The sequence below is a fragment of the Falco naumanni genome, chromosome 7 (genome assembly GCF_017639655.2).
Source record: "Falco naumanni isolate bFalNau1 chromosome 7, bFalNau1.pat, whole genome shotgun sequence".
Lineage (NCBI taxonomy): Eukaryota > Metazoa > Chordata > Aves > Falconiformes > Falconidae > Falco > Falco naumanni.
The window spans coordinates 23,948,275-23,975,131 of NC_054060.1; the positions used below are offsets into that span (position 1 = coordinate 23,948,275).

General features: G+C 38.4%; 1 protein-coding gene across 5 annotated transcripts in view; it reads left to right on the top strand.

Annotated features, from left to right (window-relative positions):
* HMG20A (high mobility group 20A) overlaps positions 1-14,435 on the top strand; it is a 43,545-nt gene extending 29,110 nt beyond the window's left edge. For all 5 annotated transcript variants that reach the window (XM_040600782.1, XM_040600781.1, XM_040600780.1 and 2 more), the window contains 6 exons: positions 2,568-2,700; positions 3,071-3,102; positions 7,351-7,426; positions 8,310-8,525; positions 9,178-9,321; positions 11,613-14,435. In XM_040600782.1, coding sequence (XP_040456716.1) covers positions 2,568-2,700; positions 3,071-3,102; positions 7,351-7,426; positions 8,310-8,525; positions 9,178-9,314 — 594 coding nt within the window. In that variant the 3' untranslated portion in view covers positions 9,315-9,321; positions 11,613-14,435. The remainder of the gene's footprint in view (positions 1-2,567; positions 2,701-3,070; positions 3,103-7,350; positions 7,427-8,309; positions 8,526-9,177; positions 9,322-11,612) is intronic.
* Positions 14,436-26,857: the final 12,422 nt, after the last annotated feature.

Consider the following 26,857-nt stretch of genomic DNA (forward strand, 5'->3'; position numbering starts at 1 on the left):
TTATTTTATAAACTCCTCAATGTATATAAACATCTGGTGTCTTAATCTAAGACAAGCAGACCTGAAAGGACAGGTTACTGAAGGAGATGGTTAACATGAATGAACTTCTAGACAATGTTTTAAAGTATTGTTAGCCCTAGAAACAAAGTTGAGATCCGTATGATGGATGGGACAGTGAGTTACTTATTCTATTTTCTACTCACGTTAACTCAGGAAAAGGGTTTTTCCCACCTTTCAGTCAGAACGTGATGTCTTCTAATTGGGACTGCTGTGGCCTTCTGCAGGGTCTGATAGGTGAATGAAGACCAGGGCAGTGTCGGGTCTGGTTCTTTTAACTCCTTCCAGAGAGCACTTTGTAATTGCTAATGGGTGTGTGGCCATCTGCACCTCATTGCCAATGGGAGATTACAGCAAAGCAGTAGTTCAGTCACAGTGCAACTTGATGTTATCACATGAATTTATCAGGACGTTTAAGCTTTTGAAGATACTTTAAGGACAAAACGCTTAAAAGTTTTTATGTTGGCTGGATGAAGCAAAAAACAAGAGTTCCTTTTGTCACTTTTTACTAGGCTTGTAGAATGTAAGTTATACAGAGATATTACAAAATGGTGCATCGGCATACTGTGTAAATCATAATGGAAAATTTGTGTAACAGTAAAGCAGTTGATTTTGTAACCCATCTGTAGTGAGAATAATGTTGCTGTCTGCTGGGAGAGGGAGGGAAGAGAGTAAGACATTCTGCCCCTCTACACCTTGCCCTTAACATATTCTTATCGTATCCAAGACAGATTTTTATTTTACCTTTTTTAAACTAGGAAGAAGGAGATTGAGTTCAAATCTCTATTCTGTGTGCTGCTTTTTGAAGCCCCAGGGAATCTGTACTTTGAGTAAAGCTGTGAGTTTCTAGTCTATAGCAGGTCAGGGAAAGGCTGCTGAGCACTTCCTTGCCTTCAGTTTCTCCTGCCCTTTTTTACTAAGGCAGTGAAGGCCACTGCTGCTTGGGAACTCCTATCTCTAATACAACAGCCAAAATTTCTTGTTGAAGCTGAGTAAGCTTGGTTTTGGCTAGCTAACAACTATGAAATTGTTCTGAAACAAGCAGTGGAGTCATAGTATGTATACTGCTGTGTGTGGGATAGTGTCCTGTAATCCAGGGGAAAAGTGTGTCTGAAATCCTGCTCTTGCATCTGAGCTCCAGCAACAGCAAACTAGTTGTCCAGTATAACAGCTGAAGGGCAAGTCTTGCGTTTCCCCTGTTCCAGCCCTGCAGTCCTGCTATTTCCTTTGCCATTTGGTGAGCACAAGGACCGTTGAGCTAACTGGACGGACCAAATAGTGAGTCTCCACTCCAAAAAGACCGTTACTATAGTCATAGAGCAAACACCCTAAAAATCATTCTTCTTCTTGTTCCCTTGTATGGGGAAATATTTAAAGAACTGTATAGATTTGTACTAGAAAACCTAGGACATCTACTTACAGGTAGTGCATCAGAAATCTTTCTGTGAGAAAATCCGTCCAAAACGCAAGTTAAGCAGGAAAAACTTGTGTTGTTTTTGACTCGGTTACTGTACTCTTTTAGCAGCACATTGCTGGAGATAGAAGAGAAGAATTAATGTCTTCTGGAAGAATACAATATCCAAAAGAAACGCAAACCCAGCATCACTAAATTTGCACCCCAGTCCAGAAGGTTAACGGTGTCCGCAGCAGGGTCACAAGAGTTTTGCAAATGCATGAAATTTATAACTATTATATGTATTGGTGTGATGACTTAATGAAAATAAAAGGCATACCCAGTGACTAATGTTCACTCAGATTGAATACTTATTACCATTGAATTTTAAACTTGTTGCGGGGAAAAATTGGGGAAATTACTTTTTTCTTGAAATAATCCCTTTAGTAAGTGTTGTGACCACTCCTTAAATTGTTTTCAGTTCATCGATTCCCCTGAAGAGTTCTCCAGTTAAGTTCATTCTATTATGCACGTGTGGTTTGTTTTTTTTTTTTCTGGCCTGAAGTTTTCTTTTAACCTAATCATTGATAGCTTAAATTGATATCACCTGGGCTCTTTTATCTTTGTGCTACTCTTTTTCCAATAGCCATGATGTTTTGTTTGCTTCTTAGACAGGCAAAGTGTGTGGTAGTAGAGTGGTAGTGCTTTTTTTCTGTGGAGCTGTGACAGATCTGAACGTTAAAGCTTGATCTGTTCAGGCATTCCTGCTTGGCAGCATTTAATCCTGGCCACAGAAAGGCAATTCTGAAGTCCCTACGTAGGTGATATTCAGTTCAATTGAGTAGCTTAGTAGCAGGTTACTTCTAGATCTAACAAAAAAGAGTGAACAGAATAGTGATCTGAATTACAAAAAAAAAAAAAAAAAGGACACCAGAATGCAGTAATATTATCCAGAAGTCTTATATCTTTGCATCTCACGTACATTCTCATTGTTTCTTCACTCCTTTCCTGTTTGCATAGGTGAAATGGATCAGCACTTCATCTGACAAGTTGTTTTTCTTCCCTTCCTCCTGAAGGGGAGGAAACTCCCTGAAACTCTTGGACTTTTTTGTTTCAGCGATACCTTGATGAAGCAGATAGAGATAAGGAGCGTTATATGCGGGAGCTGGAGCAGTATCAGAAGACTGAAGCCTACAAAGTCTTTAGCAGGAAAGCACAGGACAGACAAAAAGGCAAATCACACAGACAAGGTATTGGATGGGACAAAAATATGTGCCTGGAACAACAGAAGATTCACAACTAGTTGTGTAAACTGACACTCATTTAAAGCCTTTGATTTAAAGGCTTGTTAAAAAGTGGATTTGCTCTTTCTATGGCATTTGTATCAGCTGTGTGTAAAGTGATTAATTTATGTAAATTTAACTATATAAATTTATTGGAGGATTTGCATTAAAAGCACCAAAGTTAGACGCAGCTTCTATGTGACTTACTAGGAAAGCTGCACAAGTTTTTGGTCTGTAACTGTTCTGTGATTATGTTTGTGTAGCTGCTTTAATTTGGTTTTTGTTTTCTCAAATCTTACGGGTTTGGGGGATCTCTTGTTTGTTTTTTCTTTTTCAGATGGAGCAAGACAGCCAGCCCATGATCATGAGGTAAACCTCTTCATTCTACCCTTTACATCAGTGGGTAGATTTTCAGATGACAAAAGTTTCTAGTGCAGTCAATAAAAACCAGTTTATGCCAGTTGAAGACCCTAATTAGAGGTTTAGAGTATGAATTCTGCTTATGCAGTTTCTGATCAAAAGGAACAACCGAGTACTCTTAGGCTCACACTAGTAAGGTGAAAACTAAATTTACTAAGTCTTGGGCAGGCACAAATGATCTAAGATAGAGTGAGAGTGTAGGTTACACTTAAAACAGATCTGTTTTGTAATGTTAAATAAATGGATGTAAGTATAATTGAGCTGTATCTAGTATGTTAGAGGTTCAACTTGCAAAATTTTTACTTTGAAATTTTTCAAAGCAGAAAATTTAATGAACTGACAAGGCTGTGCACTGCTGAGAGACAGCTACTGGTCTTGTCTAAGGAAAATAAATTTCACTTCCAGGAAGATGCTTTGGTTTCATGTTTTTGATACACCTTTTTATTAACTCTTAAAGGAAGTACTTGCAGTGAGATTAATTTGAAGAAGTATGTGGTCCCCAGAATTTCTTATTTTTTAATCACTCAGTCTAAGTTTGTCTTTATTTGTACAAAAACCAGAATACTGAAGGCTTCAAGTTCTAGGTTAATTGCCATGTTTACATAACCTTTAAATTATAGAGGTGGCAAACTACAGGTTGCTGAAATCTGATGTCATAAATGCTGTTATAAAGGAATCCTCCATGCCCTGTGGGGTTTTTAAGCCTCATCAGGTAGTTAGTACATAGTTGAACTAGCAACACTTTAGGCAGGCATCCTGTTCTGAAAGGCTGCATGTTTGCTCAGCATTTTTCACCTTTATATTGTAAAATTCCACATGCTTATCCCCGATAGGCTTTCACATCTTCTCTGCAAGGGAGAAGTATTATAATCCTGTACAGGCAAAGAACAAGCAGAAAAGTTTTAGATTGCTTTTACAAATAATAGACTCAGGTTAGTACTGGAAGCAGGGCTAAAGCTTTTTGTTGTCTTGCTGCTTTCGCTTATCCACATTGACTATTATTATTGTGTTTGTGATTACCAGATATGATCCAATTAAATTATTTATTGAGAGAATATAAGAACATATGGTCAAAGAAACCTTTCCTTTTCCCCTCATTCCACTTAGGTGTTCATGATTTAGTTTCAGTGAATCAGCGTTGAACTAATTTTAAATATTGTATATAGAGATGACTTCCAATGTACAGTTCAAATACTAAGTATAACTAAAAAAAAAAAATCAAAACAAAAGGATGAATCTTGGGAAGGAGAGAGGAAACTTTTAGTAGGCGGATATAGCCATTAAAAACATGGAGATGCTGTCTTAATGAGCTCATCTGTGGGCATAAAATAGAACATTTTTCTTCTTCCAAATCCTAGCTTCATAAATATGACATATTGCAATATACACTAGAACTAGTAATTGTCATCATCAGTGGCCAAACCATTGTTGATTGTTCTCCATTGTTCTGTTATTGCTTCTTTCCTCAAACTGTTAGAATCAGAGTAGGTCTAGCTTCATGCAGTCAATTACACAACATCTTGCTGGCAAGATTTCAAAGATTTATACACCGTGTCAGGGAGATTAGGCATTGCCTGCTAGTATGTACAGCCTTTGAAGACAGGGAAATGGCTGCCATAGTGTAAGTGCACAAGAAGAAAACAATCTACTCTGAGAACATTTTTTTCATGGAGTAGTATATTTATTATATCTGTTCCTTATGTTGCCTGCACCTGACCATACAAGGAAGGATGAGCCTAAACGCCCCCACCCAACATGTCAGCTTTCTCTGTACCATACTTTACCATGTCTCTAAGAACTTCAAGTCTGATTTGTTCCAGAACCTCCAAAGATCAGCATCAGTTTTAATAACCAGATGAGAATGGTATTATATAGTTGACACTCTGGTAGCATCTCAATCTTATTTAAGGCAAATGGGAGAAACAATAATTTTGTTTCTATTTTGATTTGAGGGATGACAAAATGGTATGTAACCTGAACACACTGGGCCTATTTAGTAGGAGATGATCAAAACCTTATGATTTTAACGCTGAGTGAACCTCAGAATGCCTTAAGCTTCAGAGCTCTCAAGAGTATCTTTTATGTGCTGGGTAATGTATTCTGCAATGGTAGAGCACGGATGATATTCATTATTACTCTTCTGTTTAGTTGAATTTCTTGGTTGCCTTTCAGAAGCTGATCAGTTTAATCTAACTGCTTTAATAATTTTTTTTGTTTTACCTGAAAAACCTGTATCCTAGGGCTGTAAACAGAATAACCTCTCCTCTTCACAGTACCCTCTTCTCCACCATCTGTTGTCTAGGAGCCAGTGATGACTAGAGCCAGTGCCTCTTTGCATGCAAGTAGCAATAGTAAGCGTGAATTGGAATATCTAAGATGGATGTCCCATTAGTGTTTTAACTGAACTTCATAACTGCCAACATTTCTTAGTGCACATTAATGTTGAGATCCTAGATTATGGGGTGAAATTAATCCCTAGCCACCTAGGGAGTGTTCAGACAAAATGAACGTGTTGTGCACACTTCTGTACATGACTTCTCATTTCTAAATACATACTCTTGAGACTTTTTCCCTATCAAGTATCAAAACTTCAGTGAAGAATGTGTGGTCATGATCCTCTAGCAACACCCTACTATATCTCACAGAGCTGGGAAAGTTTGTTTCCTGTCCCTCTAGTCCCACCTGTTTCTAGCATATCTTCAGCTGATTAAAGCCAAGTGAGCTTGTAAATTCTCACAGCACATACAGAGTTTCCTAGCTGTAATTATACCAGACAATAAAATTCAGCTTCTCTTTTACTTAAAAAAACCCCAATCAATTGACAGTCTCCTCAGGTAGAGACAAGGTACTGAAGTTCCATCTGGTCTTGTCTTGGTTGACTGCCAAGTGACTGCCAGATCACCCAAAGTGCCCTTTGTGGCAAGACACAAATGTGGTATTCTGGGTGCCAGAATTTCCTTAGCAGCTGTTAAGCATCTACGTTTTCTTCTGGGCACCAAATGATGTTTGACACTGCATAATTTTGGAGGATCAGTTTGTGATGTGTTATCAACTATGGCATTTGAGAGGTTTGAAAAGCTTTTGTTCTCCACAGGCATTCTCTTATGCTTTACTTTGTTTTCTGTATTAAGTAACAGGTTGATTGTAGTTGCTGCAGTTTATCAAACCAAATTTGCATTGGCTTTGTCAATACCGATGCGGATTTTAAAGCAAGCATTAATTTCTGTTGATTTTTGACATGCAGAAATGGTGATTAAGGTATATTGTGGTAGGCTTTTTCCCTGAGTCAAATAAAGGTTTTTATGCTTTTGGACTAAGTTATAGAGCATTTCCTGATTTAAAAGTTGGGTTTTTTTTAAAAAAAAAAAAAAAAAAAAAAAAAGCCTACTATAGTCAGAAACCATACATTGGCTATTGCCATAGCCACAGTGAACGACTGCTTTCTAAGAGCAAAATATACCTATACATATTCACCTTTAGCCTTCCAAGATACTACGTACTCTGTAAGCAGATTTTCTCTGTAGACTCTTGCAAATCGTGTTTATAGACTTCCTTCTCAATAGTGGCAGCATCCATCAACATCATTTAAAAAGGGTGTGGCTTGCTTGAACCACTGTGCAGCTCCCATCTCTTTCATAGTCAAAATGCACATCTCTTCCAGTTGGGAAACAGACATGTGGAATTGGTGCACTGTGGAAGAGTTGCTTATTTTTCCTTTAGCTGTTGATTTTCCTGGCTGTTTTCTCTTTTGCTTTGGAAGCGTGAGACAAAAAATCAGGAAACTTCCGGTGCATTTTGCTCGCTTTATCTCCTGTTGATATTCCTGTATAGACTATTTCAGGATGTGTCAGTTGGCTGATGGTGGAATGCTTTCCAGTGGAAAATATAGATGAATTCTGATAGTTTTAAAACCAAATTATCCTGATGTGTAATGTCATTAGGGTGAAAGTGTGTATTTTAGTACATTATATGGTATTTCTTTATAATGGTATTTGACCTTTATTAAACCTATATATTAAAAAGCTAAGACCTACCCTTTGGCCTTTCTTGGTAGTAGCTGGAATTGTCTTCCGTCTGCTCAGCTCTTCATCTGTCTCAGTTTTTGGTCTCCCTTCTCTTTCCATTTTCTTGATCAAAACAATTTCATGAATTCCTGAAAACAAGCAGTATTTAGCTATATATTACTCTCTTTTGTAGAAAGAAGCAGATACAAAGGAGAGATCTGTTTTTGATATTCCAATCTTCACGGAAGAGTTCCTGAATCATAGTAAAGGTAAATTAAACTTTAGAGGGCCCCTTCTTTGCTTTTCCAAAGTTTTTGCTACATGCTGCCCAGCTGAAGAGTCCTTGTACTGTCCCATCGCAGCTCAAGTAATATCTTGGATAGAGTTGATTAGTGTTTCTGTTATTACCTTACCTCTGTATGAACACAGTGGCTGCAACAGCAGTTTTTCTTGGCTTTGTCTTCCAAAACTGTTCTTTTTGGAGAATATTTCTAATGTTAAACTCCGCTTGCTGTTATTCTAGCCATTCCAAGTTGGATCTGCTGTTCTGTAGGATTAAGAAATACCTAAGATGTACCATGATGATGATTGAGGCTACTTATAACAGTATTTTATTTTTTTCCCTCTGGATATTTGGAAGATTACACTGATAGATTTTCTGTTACTCTGTTTGGGTTTTGTAGCTGCATGTCCCAAGAGTTTAGGATTTTTTTGCCAGATTTCCTGTACACTTTCTTGACTGAACAGACTTCAGACTCGGATACTTTTCCTGATGATGAATAGAAATGTATTTTTGTAATGGGTGTCTTCTCTGTAGGCCTCTTACCACTGCTGCTAAGCTAGGTCATACTGAATGCATTTGAAGTCAGTCTTGCAGTATTCCTTCTTAATCAATTCTGCTATTCACTTCCATTCTGATGCTTTGAATATCTTCTAATTTCTCTCTCTCTTTACTCTCCCCCTGCCCCCCAAGTCTATTTAAGTACTACTATTGGCACTCCACGACATGATGCATTTTCATCTATAAACCAAAAATGCACCATTTGTAATAATCAGTTGAGCACTCTAGAAAATTCTGATTTATTGCCTACCAATCATAGATATGGGTTTTTATAGTTTTTTGACTACATGGGGATGGGTTGATATTCACAGCACGTGAAGCTGAGCTGCGGCAGCTGCGTAAATCCAACATGGAGTTTGAGGAGAGGAATGCTGCTCTGCAGAAACATGTTGAGAGTATGCGGACTGCAGTGGAGAAATTGGAGGTTGATGTAATACAAGAGCGGAGCCGTAACACGGTGCTGCAACAGCATCTAGAGACTTTACGCCAAGCACTCACAACCAGCTTTGCTGGAGTCCCGCTACCAGGTGAGACTTTTTTTTTTCCCCTTATGGATGTCTGATATGTTAAGTTTATCATCTTATGTTTATATAAATGTTGTGTATTTACAAGGCATGTCCTACTGTTGTAGTTCTGTGGTCTTGGCTGTTTCTGAGCTTTTTTGTATTTGATAATGAAATCTTAAAATGCATGCAGAGGAAGGTTTAGTGTCAGTGCTTTATTTCAACATGGCTTTTTTTTTTCTTTCTACTCTTACTTTTCCTAATAAAGTGAGACACATGTTCAGTCCTTGCTCTCCTTCACTTGTTCTGTGGAAATGTTACTAAATAGAAAAGACAGAACTTGCAAGCTCCTTGATTTAAAGAAAGTCTGCATCTGTATTGTCATGCCAGGGAATCCACTGAGATACTATGACTGCAGTCCCAGTTGTTACAATCAACTGAGACCCAAATCAAAGAGAACCATGCTTCATTAGTCCTGATATCCTTGGAACTACTCACTTTGTGGAGTTAGGAGGACATCACTTTACAGAATCTGTCACAAGAGGTGGTGCATGGCAAAATCACCTCCTATAGCAGTTTGCATGTACGCACAAATTGCCTTTAGCATAGTCTTAACTTTTTGTAATTGCTGCTGTAATCTAAATATTCTGTGCTCATTTTACTACATTAACTATAGGTAGCGGGGAAACACCCACGATGGAAACTATTGATTCCTACATGAATAGGCTGCACAGTATTATTATGGCTAACCCACAGGAGAATGAGAACCTCATAGCCACAGTCCGAGATGTAGTAAACAGACTTGAACGCTAGTGACTGGGTAAGTGTTTGCTCTTAGGCTGCTTTTGTTTGGTGTCTACTTTGTACCTCTGGCACTTGTTCTGACTGATTCTTGTGCTGATCATTGTATTGTACAATCAAAAAGTTTTATTCTTCAAAGCCACAGGAGCAGTTTGACTTAATGAAGGTCAAAGGGGCTTAAAAATATCCAACAACATTAAAGGATTCTGAAATTCACTTTAGCCCCAAGATCTCTTGTATAAAGACATAATTGGCTGTTTGTCCTATTATTATTCATTGTGTGTGTGCAAGTTGAATGAAAATACTGATGGAATAGTGTAAAAAACCCAACCAAACAAGAAACAAACCAAAACCCTTACATACAGAGTGACTAATTTAGAAGAAGGCTCCTTTTTTCCTGAGTAAAGTAAATCTGAAAAATCTGCATCAATTATAGATTCCAATGGTCACAGAGATTTTTTTTTTGTCTCAGGAGGTTACAGGTGAACTCAACTCTGTTAAACTGAAAATACCTTACAGCTACTTGCTCTGTAGCACCTGTAGCAAAACTGCTCTGGTTACAAAGGTTTACATGTAAATGAAGTACTGATGTGTGGTTCAGACTATATATAGCATTTGCTGAGAGTCTAATGATCATATGGCTTATGCGTAAATTATTACTGAGCTAATGATTCTGTGGTTTTGCTTCTGTTCAACAGCTTAGAAAACTGTAATGGGGGAATTGAGTAGAAAAATCAACAAAGATGTACTGTGTACATACCTCCATTCTTTAGGCATTGATTATGTAGAGATCATGTATATGTCTTGAACAGTGTTTAGAAATGCAAGTAAAGCTATGATTGTTGCTGTCTGCAAATATGAAGACAGGGCTTTTTACCCTTTCTGATTCTGACCTTTCGTGATACTGTGTAGAACAGTTAATTACATGTTCCCCATTAAAGTGTGGCTTAAGCTAAAAGATCATTGTCCTTCTAGAGGGTAGCCAGATGGAACAGACTATAGTTCTAAGAGATTAGTGAGCTCCGAGCAGAATAAAGAAGTGCCTTTACTGCTGCTGTTTATGAAGGGAACAGCTTGTATATCCAGGTCTCAGATTTTTCAGTAGCTCATCAACGTCCTCATTTTTGTGTACTGTTTTCAGTTGGCATTCAGGCTCGGAAAGAGAATTGGGGGATGGAAGTTTCACAGAATGCATAAGAAGGAAAAGAGTTTCTCATCAATCACTTATTAGAAGGATATGCAAGGCCCTGAAACAGATATTTGTCCTTTAAGGACCTTGCCAGAAAAATCATTATATCAAGGCTGCTAAAATCTAGACTTCAGTTCTCATGTCAGGTGGATTCATATTTCCTAAGTGATGAACAATTTATATGTTCCTAAAAATGCAGGTAACTTTTTCTTGGGTAAACTAGATTCAGCTGTCATTGGTTTGGAAAAAATAATTCTTCCTTTAGAATTCTTCCTTCTTTTTTATAGTGGAAAAATAGGACTTCATTCCCTTCTTTCCCCTCCCACCAATATCTTCCCTCGTTCCAGGAGCAAAACAGTGTGAAACAATTAAAAATGTGATTAATAATCACCTAGTTTCATTATATAAAGACATGTATGTAACTAGATATAATCAGGTATTTCATAGGGCTGTTAATTACACTGACATTCACTTGGTAGTGATTATATTTTGTGGAAAAATCTTAGAAGGGATAAAGTGGGACTTTATTGGATGCAAGCCTTGAAAAACGTAGAGCTTCCCTAGAAAAGAGGGAAGCTTTGCATAAAAAGGTTCAGCTGACATCTGATAAACTGTACCAGCGAACTGTTGTCATAATTATCCCTTTTTTAACATGTGTATGAAGTATATTAATTCTCCTAAATGTTATCTCTTATCAAACAAATGGTCTGTTTGAGGTTGAGCCACATTACAAATAATTTCATTGAAAAATCTATTTATTATGATGCTCTTGAAAGCCACTATTTCATAGAACTGAGGGGTTTTTTTAGTGGCTTAGTACATTGTATTTAGTGACTATTTGACTCTACTGGGTTTTGTGTTTTGGTGTTTTTTTACTGCATGGTAAAGAACTTCTTTGTGCAAGCAGTATGTGGGGGAGAAGAGGAAGGGTTTTGTTATTTAGCACTCTGTTCTTTGGATGAAAACAGGAATTCAGTTACAGTTCTGTCTCTGTAGGCTTCTTTGCTATAGTTACTAATATTATGTTTTCAGATAAATCGTCCAAAAAATAATGTTGCGGTGCCGATTTAGACGATTACAGTCTTCCAGGATTAACACTTATTTTTCTGTTTCATCTGCAGGTCTTGTGACCCAGGGATGCTTTACAAAATTTTTTTGGCCAGTGTGGAATAAGAAGCCATGAGGGAAAGACTAGGGGTGGGAGGCAGAATCACAGGTTTGTCCTGGTCCCTGCCTTTGTGGTTTGTCAGTGAGACAAACAGATCGATGCATTAAAAGGTCTTAAGAAGCCACAGATACCACCCACTAAACATTTGGAACTGTCCTCTGTGTAAACATTTAAGAGCATGCAACTTTTGTGCAATCTTCAGTTTCTTATTAATTTTGCGGAGTGTGAGGGTGCATATGTTCTGTGGACTGGCTGACTATGGAGATGAAATCTCGCAGTTTGTGAAATGAATGGTCAGCCTGTGTGTTGTAGTAATAATTTTGATCTGTTATATTGCCTAACGTCTTCTAGTGGTTTTTATTTTGCTTTCATGTTTATCTTGCGGGATTACCTTCCTCTGCTTTAGTTTTCTTCTTTTGATCTTGTTATCTGATACTTCCAGTACTGGACAGCAGTGCTTGTGTTCTCTGCTATAATAGGCAGTCTTCGTTGGTGCACTGTCTTGTCCTATCGTCCCTGCTATGTTTATATAAGCTTTTCTTAAGCAGAATCCTGGTTTTTTTTGTTAGCCTGCAACTTCAGCAATGTGAGTTTGCTCCCTGCTAGAGACTGGCTGTGGTTGATGCTTTGTGACTTGATTCTGCTATGAGACAGACTTCTCTCCTCTGTCTCTTCAAGCACCTCTCTTGCACATAGTGTCCTGCTCTTCTGTGAAGGGCTCCTGTTATCTCTTGAAAATGTTTGGTGGAGCATTTTACTAGAACACAGTTAATGGTAAGAAAGAAAGAAAGAGAAATGTTAGTCATTCTCAGCAGGGAAAATAGGAATCTCCATTTTTAAACCACAGAGCTTCCCCTTCATCTGATACGTTGCTCAGTCTCATTTAATGGTACTGCCTTGTTTTTAAGAGAATGATCTCATGGTGAGAACATTACTCTATAAAAACAGAAGCGGGCAGGGGGATTGCATTTTTTTGCCTGCCCTCCTGAAATCACAGTGCTGGGAACCAATATGCCTGGAAGCAGCACATGTATTTTTGCATGAATTATTATTAGAGCAGAGAAAGTTATTAGCAGTTAGGTCCACATAGCAGTCCACAGAATTCTACGTTACAGCCTGTAAGTGCTTTTACCTTTTATACAGTTAAAGTACAGCTTGTGGAGCCTATAGCATTCAGCGTATTATGTTCCAGTGTGACCTAAATGGCCTTTCACTTAATCAGGTAGGAATTTGCATGCTAGATTTTGATCTTGCTGAGCTACGCTGCACCTCCTATCAAAGGTGAAGGCATCTACTGACTGCACTAACTTATGCAAATCATTTGCTGCCCTTTGGTTCCTGTCAAACTGTTAATTCAGACTTTGGTTGAGCACTTGTTGGACATCTCTGTGCTTTATGGTAGTGGTTGAAATGCTCTTCCACATGACAATCTCCTTGCTCCTCTGTAAGAAATCTTTACAATTTCCCTGTTAAGAATTGGAGATTGCTTTCGTTACTGGAGTGCATTGCAGTCAGCATCACTTTAATGTATCTGTGACACAAGTATTTGAAGACTAAAAAGCAGTTTCTTCTTTTCCCACGCTATACACATGGACTTTGTTCTTGCCTGAAGCCATCTCCAGGTCAACATGTTGTATGTCAGGTCTCCACTTAGTCATGGGGTTATTGCTGTAGCAGAGCAGCAAGGATTTCCATGTAAATGCAAGTCTTCCTTCAGGGAGGAAACTCCTTTCTCTTGTCTTCGGTCTCATTTTCAAGACTTCACAAAAAGGAATCTCAGTTTGCTGCATTGACCTTCGTTTTCTTTATCATGGATGAGACCAGCTGATGTTGGCATGAACTTTTTTAGTACATTCTATAACAGTTACTTGGGGCTGAGGGGGGAGGATTCCTAAAGGTTAATAATGTCTCCAGAAGAAGCAGCGATAACTTCATCACCTGTGTGTATCTTGTCTTTTAGAACTAGTGATATTTGAGTTATATTGAAGTGGCCAAAATGCACTGCATAGCCAAAAGTTGATTTATAGAAGTCTAGAGTTAGTCTCTGGCATCTTACCTAATCCCTGGAGTTGTATCCCATGAAGACTCCAGAAATTGCTGTGTGATATAATGGAAGGATGCAGTTCCAGGCTGTGACGTACACATAATGTAGATAAGGTATGGGGCTGGCTGCAGGCTGCCCCTGCTTACATAAATTCAGTGGAGCTATCAGTTTGTGACATACTGCTAATACATCAGTCTGTTGAGCAGCATGCCAGTGTTATGGGATAAGAAATTTAATGTGATATTATTAGCTGAGAGCTGACAAATCTTTTGCTTTTTCCAACAAGGGAGGCAGGGAGGTGGTATACCTGTCTTAAAGCATCTGGGGGAAGACTAAGTTCTTGCCCGCTAATGATGTGACAGATAATGTTTTGCCTCAGTAAGAAGTTTCTTATTTACATTGATTAACCCTGTAAAAATGTTTTTTGTCTTTCCATTGTTTTCAGAGTGTCACTTCAGTTTACATTTTTCAGTGTTGGTTGAATAAAATTAAAAAAAGTAAAAAATATGTGGGTGTCAAGAAGAAGAGCGAGATAGAATACTTTTGTTGCTTAAAGAAGTGTTGAGAAATATATGAAAACAGAAGCCATGTGCTGGATTGATGTGTTTGGAATTGTTGAGATGCCAAGTTTTCTGTACAATGTTTTCGTAATTAAACTTTGAAGTTCCTTTGTTTTTAAGAATTTGATGTGCTTGTTTGACACTTGCTTCATTAAAATGATTCCACATTGAATTAATTTTGATTCAATTTTAAGTGCATTTTCATGAAAGAACTATTACTAACACTGCTGTCCTGACTGAGAGATTTTGGCAACTCCACACTAACCTTTGAAAGGAAATAATGTGCCCCTTCCCCCTGTCCATCCTAAGTTTATCTCCTTCTGAATAAGCTAAAGGAAGTAGTTATTATTTATAGTGATGAAAACTTCAAACTTCAGAGATCTTTGGTTATAGCTAATTGTTATCAGTGCACTTCCCGTCATCTTTGTTTCACAACTCAACTATAAAAATGTCATGAGTCTCTCCCTCAGCCCTTTTTTGACGTCCTTGCCTTTCTTTGTCTTCCCTAATCTCCCACTGCCACATTTATTTGCTCTTCCTATAAGAACCTTCTGTATCATACCTATCCCTCCCCCCTTTAGTTTCCTTTACCCCCACTAGATTTTTATTATGTATCTTTTCTTATGCGTGCTGAGTATGGAGCCAAACTGTAGCCTCATGAAATTTGTACTTTGGGTATAAATCCTCCGTGGAGGAGTTTGGATGACTTCTGGCTGCACTGGTGCTCTTTCTGAGGTCACAGTGCTGTAAGCAGCCATGTCTTTGTTACCTTTGTGGTCACATCGTTACTTGGATTGCCAAATTAATGCCTGCTCTTTCTGTATGCCAACAGGCTTGGTTCAGATACTCTCTGCTATCTGGAACAGACTGCATGTTTAGATTTACAATGCTTTGGAGATTTTTTTTTAAAACACAAATTATGAAATTATGAAGATATTAAAAAATACAAGGAACATAGGGAAATTTATAGGACAATAGCTGCCATGTGACACTGGCTAGTGCAGAGCTGGAGAAGGTAATATTAGAACAGGTGTACACTTGGAGGAAAAAAATAAGCAAAAGCAGCAATGAGTTCATTACAAGACAAAGATCTAGTTCTTTTCCAACCTGTGGTGCTGTACATTGTACAAGGAGCAGATGGTAGTCAATCATGCTCAGCTTAAGACAATGTAGTATAGTGTAATATTTCCACTGTTTTTTCCTGTTTTACCCCTGTTTAGTCTGCTGATGGTCAGTTGTACCAATGATTAATAATCATTTAAGGGAAATTAGGGGGATTTGAGGGCTTTGGACTCTTTTTAGAGGAAGACGTCACTTCCTCTTTCCTCAGGCACGTTCCTGTTGATAATGTATTTGGAATCTGGAATCAGGTCTTTTTTAATCTTTTTGCTTCAGTTCAGCTCTATCCTTGAGTCAGGAATATACTCGTCTGTCCTCTACTCCTACATAGAATTTTTCTGCTTGTGAACTGGGAATAGTTTTATTGCTTCTTTCTTCTTCATTGCTGAAAGTATTGAGGGTTTTTAAACTTAAACTTCATGTTTTGCCATTCTAATTGCGAAATCTATGGATTTTGTATGTATTTTACCATTTTGGTGTGTGGGCAAGTATCCACATCCATTATGTAACAGAAGGAATAGCATTTATAGGAATTGATGTATGGGTTACATTAATAAACCTGTAACTTTCATGCTGTGGGTTTGGGGTTTTATCATTTAATGTGTAGACACTGATGGTTTGTTTATCTGAAGATGTAAAAATTGGAGTTTATGAAGGTTTGATGCTTCAGTGTATTATTGGTGTGTGTGGACATCTGTGCAATGTAAGTTTTTGAATATTGGTACCAAAGCAATGACAAGCAAATGCAGCTAGAATATTTGCAAGTACAGTTTTGGAGGGCAGCAAGAGGAAAAGCTGGCTATACAAATGATATTAGACGTGAAAACACATCTAGTTATAACTTAGAGAAAACCATAAAGAAAAGAGATGTGATGCTGGTGGGAGATAGCACTGAGCTATGGCTACTGTGTGATCTCTATTTCAAAGTTATGTCAGGAGGGTGATAGGATGGATGAACTACTATTCTTTCATTTTCCATCTTTGACTTACATTGACTTACATTTTGCCTTCATGTGAGGACAAAGGCAACACACGTTTAATGTGGTTTTGTGCGTTTGTAGCTACAACACAGTGTTCAGACAGCTCTGTAGCTTTAAAAATCAATGTTTATTTTAAACTATCCGGATTTTATTTGCATGCATCTTCTAATAAGGGAAATCAGTACTGAAATTTCATCAGTTCTGATAATTCATGAAGTGCTTAAGTAATACTTGAAAAGACCTGCACTGAGATGGAGAAGTAGAGAAACAATATAGAAGCTTGGTGAGTTGTGTGGAGAACTGAGTCATGTGAAAATAGTTAAGCAAGGTTCTAGGTCCTGATCTTGAAGTGCTTAACCGTGAGGTCAACTTTCTACTGGTGAATAGTTCCACTGAGTTGAATAGACTTACACTCACAGAAATTAACTCTCAAAATTACTTGCCACATCTGTGCTGTAGATCAGAAACAGAAAGAAAAAATAATGAAGCACATCTTAGAACAAAAATCCTGAGGAAGCATGTATTCCAAAAAAATATCTAAAAATCCTTATTGAATGGGGATGCGTTTTAAAAAGTACCGAAAACAGTGTATCCAGATAACCAATTAATGGGATTTGAGGCCATTGCATGTTGCTGACTAGGTACATTGTTCTGTTTAGAATTGCTCTTTTTCCTTTAATGCCTTCATGCTGTGTCTTTATATCCAGGTTTGGGTCATAAGAAATCAAGCCTCCATCCTTCTCTGTAAGTATATATAAGTAATTCACTGATACCAGAAACTGTTCTGTGTAGTAAAACTTGTGCCCTAGCTTGCATGTTTTAGGGGAAGAGAACATACTACCTTTTTAACATGATAAATAGTACAGTGGGATTCTGAAGGGGCCTGTTGGGGGCTCCAGCAGTTCATAATAGTAACATGGGACAAATTATTTTTGCAATACTAAAAGGAAAGTTGTTTTACATTAGAGACTGTGGAAATACAAGGTTCTCCAAGAAAATGTAGGTATCAGTACATTTTGCTAATGTTAGGCAAGTTGCTTGTGGCATGTGGAAAGGAAAGTTTTGATTAAAGAGTTGAGAAGCTCTCTGGCTTTAATAAAAAGAAAACTTTGATTCTTCTGCTGGTAAGTGGAAAAGATTTCAGCTGGTCACAAGTGCTACTGTCTATATAATACAAGCTTTAGAAAAAGTAATTAAAGGGTATTATGAGTAACATAAGCAGGATATTCTTGCAGACTTAGTAACATATGTATGTTTGACTTGAATATGGTAAGCATAAATATTTAAGCAATTTGTTAGAATTCATTTCTTATGTGCATATCTGCTCAGGCCTTGGAACAGGGTTCTGGTGCTGCTTTACCCTGGCCCCATAGCTGTCCCCTGTGCTTATGCTAATTCAGTATGGTTTAAAAATCTGATCTTGTTGATATTACATCATAATGGGTCTATGTTACTGAATTGATGGAAGTTATTTTGAGATATAAGAGGACTTTAAGATCCTGTGGTTTCTCTTTTCTTGTTGATGAAATGGTTCGTGTCCTACAGTTGTTAAATACTACTGTTTACAGGTTTGTAGCTTTGGTCATTCATGCTCTGGAAAGTGAAAGGCATTCTCACTTTTCACAAAAAGTGTGTCTGTGCATTGAAGTCCATCTGATCTTTTTGTTTATAAATGTAATTCTAAATACATGGTATAAAGAGTTCTGGCTATCCAAATTCTTTGTTGCTAGATATCAGGCTTCCCTGAATTGAATAGAAGAATTGATACCCACAGCAACTGAATACCTGGCTGCCTGGGAATCAAAAAGAGATCTAGTTTTCATTCTGGAATAATAGTACCATGGGATTTCTCTTTGTCTCATATTGGCAGTTTTAGTTTTATTAAACCTGTTCCAGTGTTAGTCAAGAGAGAATTCCCTTATCTAATTTATGTAAAATAATACTGCTTAAGTCCAGGACACTTGCAGAGAAATCCCAAGCTGAAAGGTTAGGCCTATAAACATACTGTTTCAACCCCTCACCCTTCAAAACGGATGTTAACAACTGTATTAGTATTGTAATTCATCTCAGAGGAAGTTTCTTTTCTGCTATAACAGTTGAAATTCCTGCCCAAATTGGTTTTGTTTCTTTAATATTGGAGGAAGAGAGGTAAACTGCTTGGACTGGAGGAGGAGATGCAGCAAATTTATCGGAAGTGCAAGCCAGCAGCATGGCCAAGTCAGGAGAGTGAGAAGCTCGGGAAAATTAATCTAACAGCTTTCCCAGAAAGGGCTGTGGCTTTTATAGCATGAATGTTGTATATGCTCTGAAACAGCAGTACAGATGCTGTTTTCCTTGTCTGTAAGTATAGATTATAGAGGGTGTTGATATTGTCCTCAAAAGATTTCAGTTCTCTTAAACACTTCTACAGAAGGAGAGCATCTGTTCATGTAGAAGAAATATAGCTGTATGCCGGCCTGTGACTTTCAAGCACATGCTACGAATCTGATTGCAGGAAAGAAGGGTGTCATTTTTCTTCTGCTTACTAGCATTAGTAATGAGTGGCCCTGGCATATGTAAATATACAGAGGCAAATCCTGTTTACAACCCGTTATTTTCTGAAAATGAGTAATAATTACCTTCTACCCTCACCCTATTAAAAATCTACTAGGGGGGTTTGTCGGGTAAGGACAGCAGGGATAGGAGGATACAGGAATACAACTTGCGTTTATTCTGGCGGTAAATGATCACCTGCTGCCAATGCAGAAATGGTTGAGTTTTTAGCCTTAGAAAGTTTGGATTCAGACCTGCGGATTCCATACATTCTTGAAGTGCTTTTGAGCAGAAAGAATAAGAAATGTGAAAATGGAATTCCAACTGCACCCTGGTTTTGAGACTTCACAGTTTTGTGGTAAATGTGCATTTCCAGGTGTCTGAAGTGTCTATCCACATAAGAAGAACCCATGTTCTACTGGGGGAACCCATGCCCTCTAATGATAAATCTTGGTATCTCAAAATGAGAAAAAGCTTGTTAGTGGGAACCAGATCTGTAGTGCTTCTGCATGTGGAAATGTAAGCAATTTCCCTGGTTTTGTTCAAAGCAGATGGTAATTTCTTGAATTTCTGTGCTTTTTCTGGGTTTTTTAAAAATTATTTTATTTCTTTGCTTCATGCAGATACATCATCCTTTTCCTGCCATGCTTTGAGGGCTGGTCAGGGTGGAAGTGGTATAGCAAGCATTCTTTTATTACAAGGAAATGCTTGTACAGCAAAGAAAACATGAATTTAGTTTATGTGTCTTTGAAGTTGTCCTGACAGTAAGGAATGGCTGTGATAAAGGTTTCTAGTTGGCTAAAGCTGATTCTGTGTGTTGGTGATATGTAAAATCAGCACAGCTGACTTCTTTTCTAGCTTCCTAACTAGTGGGAGCTGTGAATACATAAATCCATGTAATGGAAGCTTTGTTGGTACAGTTACATAGTTCGCATAGTACTGTGTCTTTGCAGTGCTGGTTTTTATTTTGGGAGCCTGCAACAGCATCGCCAGCTGTCTGGAGCTAGAGTGTATACAGCCTGGTGGTAGCTGCTTCACGATGATCTTACTCCAGCCTAGCACATCCCAGCCAAACTGTGAGCCTTCACTAACTCATCAAAATAGTAGGAAATCGCCCAGCTTTTTTCTTGCTGAAAGTTTTCTGAATTTTGTGAATTGGCTGAGCTCGTGTAGAGGTCTGGCAAGGACTAGGGTTTATGCAAAGTAAGCAGAGGATCAGAGAGGAGAGAAGGGAGGAGCAGGAACTGCTTTCTGGAGGTATCTTGGTTGCATTCTTGTTCACTGTTTCATGAAACCGTACACTGAAATGATGTGGGAACAGACTATAGAGAGTCATCCCCCTTTCTGCATTTAAAGTTGTCAGTAAATACATGACAATCTAAATCCAACTCCTTAACTTCATGCTGTTGCCCTTATCTGTATGTTTTCCTGTCTTGGTTTTCTTTCCTTCTGTTGCCCTCTTCCTTTGTGCTAAGCTGTTTCAGCTTACAAGCAGTTACAGTTGATTGAGTGCCTCTCCAACACAGATTTTTCCTGTAGAGAAAGTTTTTTCCTCAACAAATTTCACTGTGGGGGAGTAGAGAATTTGGAAGGGGCCCACAGCTACTGCAATTGAAGTGTTTAGGAAAGGTAGAACTATGGAAGTAAGTGTTTTAAATTATCTTGTCTTCTGTGAAATGAGGGCAACAAGTCAACACAGCAACAGTGCCATTCCCTCTGGCACCAGTTTCCAAGCTAGATACTGACAAAACAAACTGAAGGTATAAAATGAAGGGTGCCTCACTGAGGGGTGGGGGGGGTGAAAGGGGCAAGATCATGTTACTGATAAAAGAAAATACACAAAATAGCAAATTCCTGGCTTTCTACCTTGGGGTATATGTTCATGTAACTGTAGAAAGAATGTTCATGGAAGAATATGTTGTGCTGTTTAAGCATGCTTCAAAGAACATATCCTTTCTTACCTTGTAGAAATTTCTCCTAGTGGAATTCACTGCCAAGCATCTCGGGTTCTTTTCTTCCCTTTCCCCTAAGTCAGTAGAACTGATGTATGTTACCCATGGGCCAGTTTGTACAGGGATAGCTTAATTTGGGCATTGACTTGAATTGAAAGTCTGTTGTATTTAATGGGGTGTTAACCCAGTTTATTCTCTGGGATTTGTGCAGTAATTTTATTGCCTGCAAAAGAAGCACTTTGAAGCCAGATGAAGTGTAGGTATACTCTGTTACATAGCTGCTGAGCTTGGCAACAACGCCTGGACATGCTTGCCTTATTCTATGTATTTTTCTCATCACACTTTTTGCATCTCTTTTTCTGGTAGTCCTGCTTTGAGTTTGAGGGTTCTCTCCCCTCTACATCTTTCTTAATATATCCCAACTCTGACTTAATCTTTGTTCCTTCTCACCTTCAGTCCTGGCCTCCTGTGTGACTCTTCACTGCTGGAGTTTGCTCTTTGGCTTGTATGGAGTCATTAATTTGGTGCTTTTTCCATCTCTCTGAATCTTTTGATGTTATATAAACTTCCTTTTTTCACATCAGTGACTGCAGAAGGATTTCCAAGATCCTCTTTAGGAAGCGAGTGTTACAGAGATGCAATTTTGCTTTGGTACCAACCAGCAATAGTCAGTGTTACATGGTATTTCGTGGACAGTTGTCTAGGCATTCATTTTTTAAATAAACTATGCTGTAGGCTATTGTCTACCAACACTTACCACCTCAGTTTTTCCTATCTTGTTTTGTCCTGATTCAGTCCCACACAACAAGAAAAGATGCACGAAATATTCTTGGTAGTTCAGGCAAGCATAAGAATAATGGCGGATTCTGAAGTTGGTTTTTACTGATAAGGTTATTTGATAGTTGAGTTCAGTGGTGGTGTAGCAGAACCTACAGTGAATTGCAAGCCCAAGACAATGGTAATGTTAAAAAAATGGGTTCCTCTAATGCTGAAGCACCAGTGAAACAAAGACAGAGGGAAAAATTAAAGACAACAAAAATCAAGTTAAAGTTGACTGACTGCAGTGTGACAAACTTTTATAAAGACTTTTCTCGGATGTAGCTGTTCTGCAAGGGAGAATGGCGTAGATCAGCATCCATGCAGTAGGACACAAAGCTGAATTGTTTAGTCCTCTTACGTAGGTGGTCTTACAATTTCATGGTAAGGGCACAGACAACAGTTTTGTGAACATTAAAAATCATTTGGATATTGCTAAATTACTAGGAAGTATGTGTTTAATATGAATGAGACACACAAAGTCACTTCTGTTGAACTAGCCTGAATACGTTATGTGGTGTTTATGTTGTTTATAGAGGACAGACAGCACTGACTTCATCAGGAACTCTTCTGGAGCACATCTATTCCCTGAATTATCAAGAAGTATCGGGTTGGTTTGTCTCAGTTCAGTTGTCATATGGCTTTGACATTTTTGATCTAGTAGTAGATACTTAACAACTAGATCAAATGTTTGGTAGAGCCAAAGCTTCAGAGGAAAGTTTTGGCCCCCTTGAAATTAATGAAAATTTAGTCACTGAATTTGCTGGAGCCAGGATTTCATCTGCAGTCTTCAGCAATTATACATGTGGTTATGGATTATCAATCTGTAGGGAAGCTGAAACAGTCTCTGCAGCTTTTCCTAGATTCATCCAGTATCTCCAATTCTGCAATACAGCTTCACAGACAAATCTGCATAGTGCTTCTTTGAAGAAGAATCAAAGAGCAACTCCTACAATGCATTACAGGACTGAAAAGAAGCATACATTTCTCTAGCTAAAATATCAATGCTTTTTCACATATTATCATTGTTTCTCTGCTGATTGTCGCATATTATTGATACTTACTAGCTGGGTTCCAATTTGAGTATAAAACACCAGAACTTTAAAATCCTAGCAATGAGAGCATTTCAGATCACAAAAATGTCAGTCCTGTCACTTAAAGGAACACTTCTGTTGTTTTCTATCACTGCTGCTATTTTTTTTAATGATGGAAAATTTCAATTCAGTTCTGAAGCTCTCTAGTAGTAAGTTTCCTGAATCCACTATTTCCCTATCCAGAGCCCAGTGCTTTTTCACATCAGGATATCTGTTGGGAGGAAGGTGTCCTCAGGATGAAGTGGGAGGACTGAGCCTGGGTCTGGATAATCTAGATTCAGTTTCCAGGCTCCAAGATAGACTTTCTCTGTGTGACAGATACTATTTCAGTCTTGTGGTCTGGTCAACATCCTAGTGAAAGGACCACATCAGTGATGAGGTTGATAAAAGAACAGATGTAGACCAAACTCTTGAGCAGGTCATTTGTTTTTCTCTGCTTCAGTTCTTCATTGTGCAAATGAAAAGAGTAAGCATCATCCATTTAGACTGAGAGTTGCCTGAAAAAGGGGCTGTGTCTTAGCCTATGTGTCAGCTGTGTCCAGGAAATATTACTGTGATCTCAATAGGAATCTGTAGGCATTGTTCTATTAAATAATTTGCCTCCAGTGACAGTTTTGGATATGGTTAAGAGGATTAGGGATTGGAAATAGTAATTTCTTGTTGGCTTTTTTATTAAGGTAGAGTTGTGATATCCTCTTTTTCTGAGATGTTCTGCCTAAAATAGTACAAATATTGCAGTTAATTCTTATCTTCATTATTCTTTCTCAGGCTCTGGCCTTTAAGAACACAAGCAGAAGTGGTAAATATGCAAGGTGGTGGCAAAGGTCTTGAGTAGTCTTCTGAAAACAATCAGGTTTTTTTGTTTGCATGGCACTGTAGTCAGAAGATGCATCAGGAAGGTATAGTGCATAAAAAAGAATGAATGACATGACATGGCTGTGGGAGCCAGAAATAACCTTCGGTCTGGGATTGTTCACCTAGCCAGAAATTGTCAATATAATTGAAAGTGTGGTTTCTAACCATCTTTAAGTCTAAAGGTGTAGTCTACCTGGACATATATTTATGTTAAAATACTTAATTTTGGTATGGATGTATTAATAAAATGATCCAATATTAAATCAGTTTCCATACAGTCTTATGTAATTTAATTGTATCAGCTTAGAAACTGATTTTTAGCGTGCTAATGAGCCCTGTCTGAGTTCATTAACATGGAGACTGCATAGTATATGGTATCATTACAAAAAAATTGTTTCTTAAGATCCTAAATTCACCACAGTCCACAATCTAGATCTTCTCTTCACTGGACTACTCAAGTCTTCTGAAATTCAGTCTTGCTCCTCACTCAGATCAGGTTGAAGTATGTTTTCCACAGCTTTTTTTGGAGATTCAGAGCAAATGACAGGCTGCTACAAGGGCTTTAACTGAGGAGGGATGAATACCGAGTAGTTTCAGCTAAGGAGAGAGTGGCATTGTCAGGAAACTTGCATTGTGATTAGAAGCTCATCCTCATGCTGGGAGGATGAAGCTGTGTACAGAATAAAACTAGTCAGTCAAAATGTCCTTTTCCCACTTTTCCACACAAGGGGGAAGTCACAAGTGATAAATCTTGTTTTATTAACTGGGTCTGAAGTTCGGAGAAGAGGAGAGAACAGGATAAAACAGATCAGATTTGGTCTTCAGTGGTAGATCTTGAGCTGGTTCAGTTGCTGTGTGTGAGGGAAAGGTTTGTGTCAGCTCCACATCTCCCAAGAGATGTTTGAGCTTCTGTGATGAGCAGGTTCAGAGCTAGTGTCAGTCTGGATGGTTCATTAGTTTAAATGTCTGGGTTTGGGAGGTATGTTCTAAAGCAAAGGCTTCTAAATATAAAATAGTCTTGTGAAGTTTCCATCTTATGAATATTCACTGGTTGGATTTCCATTTTGTTTTTCATCTCTGAGCTTCTAGAACAGAGCCTTACACAAAGCACACCTTTCCATCTGTCTGAATGAACTCTCTGATGGAAAGATTTTGCAAAAACAGTATGTTGTTGTTTAATAATGTCTGTACCCGGCAGTTAGTTTCTTTCAGAACACTTTGAAGACCCAGCCTTTGTCATATGCAAGCTCTAATAATCTAGGACTTAATCAGAATTTTGATCTCCTGTGCACCCCTGAATGTGTTGACTGCAGTGGTGGAGGTGCAGGTGGAACTGATAATACAGTTTTGCCTTGAGAAGCTGAGGTTATTTGGGTAGCTGTTTACAATACAGAGAGTTCTTGATGAACTTGGGAGAGAGCAAATACATCTGTCACATGCGTGTTAGGCATCTGGAGTGGATGCTTTGGAACTAAAGGGAAGACCATATCTTTAGGATGGAGGGTTATCACTAGAGCTTACAGAGATACCTGCCTTCTCTATCTAATGTGCTCACCATGGTTCCTGACCTCTTCTGAGAGCAGTAGCTATTGCTGTCAGTCCTTTGCTTTCATATGTACTGCAATCATCTGGAAAAGAATGAAATACATAAATAAGGGTATGCATTCTCCACAGACTCCCTCACAGTACTCTTGGTTGCTTGATTGTTTCTAGGCAGAGGGTTTTGTTACACCATTCTCATTTACTTTCTTCTCCAGCCATGTATCAAGTTTTTTCCAAATCCAGCTTCATATGTTGGCTAATGGAACAGAATAGATGCAATTGCTCCAAAAAAGGCTTTCAGCTAGTAGATTGTAATTAAAGCAACCTTTTTTTTTTTTTCCTTCAGAGGAGGGAAAAAAAAAAACCTTCAAAGAGCCCACTTTATTTGTATCAGATGAATATATATGCAATAATTTGCCAGCCTGATGGATACAGAAGTTGAAATATGCTTGGAGCAGTTATATTCAACCATATGTAAGCGTTGGCACTACCTGGAGCTTATTTCTCCCACAAGGTGGTATTTTTACCGTGTAATCTTGTTGTTTCCTGCTGTAGGCAGTATTAGGGAGTACATATTAGTGTATATATATTAGGGATAACGTATCAGACAAATTGTCAAAATGGCTTTCTGTCAGAAGATTCCATTTTAGTTATGCCCATGGGAAAAAAAAGCATAATTTAGTTGAAAATTCATATTCTTGGGTTTGACCTGTTTGAGTTTTAGGGGCAAGTCCACATGCCCAATTGCAGAGGCACTTGCATTTAGAATTCCTGCCCTCAGGTTCTCCAGGAAGATGGTTTCTTTGATCTTGCCTGCTTCTTCCATGTGCTTAGTTACGGAAGCAGAGATGGAGGAGGGGAGCTTTTCCTAGCAGAGCTCTGCTTCTAGGAAAAAAGCCATACCACACCTCTAAAAAACTATTATTAAAACTAACCAATTAAATTTAACTTGTGTGGTAGGTTCTCAGTGACCAAAGCTAGGTGCAGCCCTGAAAACAGTTGGGAAGGCATCTAGGCTGTAGTTACAGAGCGGTACTGCCATGATGCGACATGGACTGCTCATTGTACTGGCTGGGTCTATCTGGTGGTGGTGGTGATGGGAATTATCTTATCTCTAAACGTCATCTCCCTTCCAAATCCACCTGTAATGTCAGACTGAGAAATCAGTGCTTAGGAGAACAAAGAGTCATCGCAAATGCAGCTTCCACTCCAAGTGCCAGGATCATTTTTTTTAATAAACTTATTCTGTATTAGCAAATCTACTTAACAAGCCTTACCAAGGTAATTCATTGCCTGACCCACAGCCATCCCCAGGAAGACAGGGGGACTGAATGAATGATTTGCAGCTAATACATAATAGCTTCAAGATCTGGTGAAATGACATGGTGGATAAGCATGCAGGAGGCTTGAAACATGAGAATCTCTGATTATTTCTTTTTTCCCCTTTATAACTGTCCCTGTGCTTCAGAACAGCCTGGTTTGTAGTTACTTTCCCTTACTGCTAAACACTAGCCTCTTACTCCCTGCTTGGAGCATTTAGACTGTCTGTTCATGGGGCACCATTCCCTTGCACTCCCTACAGAGCCCGATAAGTTATATCCCTGAAAATCCTTCCTGTCCAAATTCTGTAGTTTAACAAAAAAAATAAAAATCCTTTTTCTGTCGCTCCCTTTCCTTCTGTTCCCTTGCACCTGAGCTGGCTGT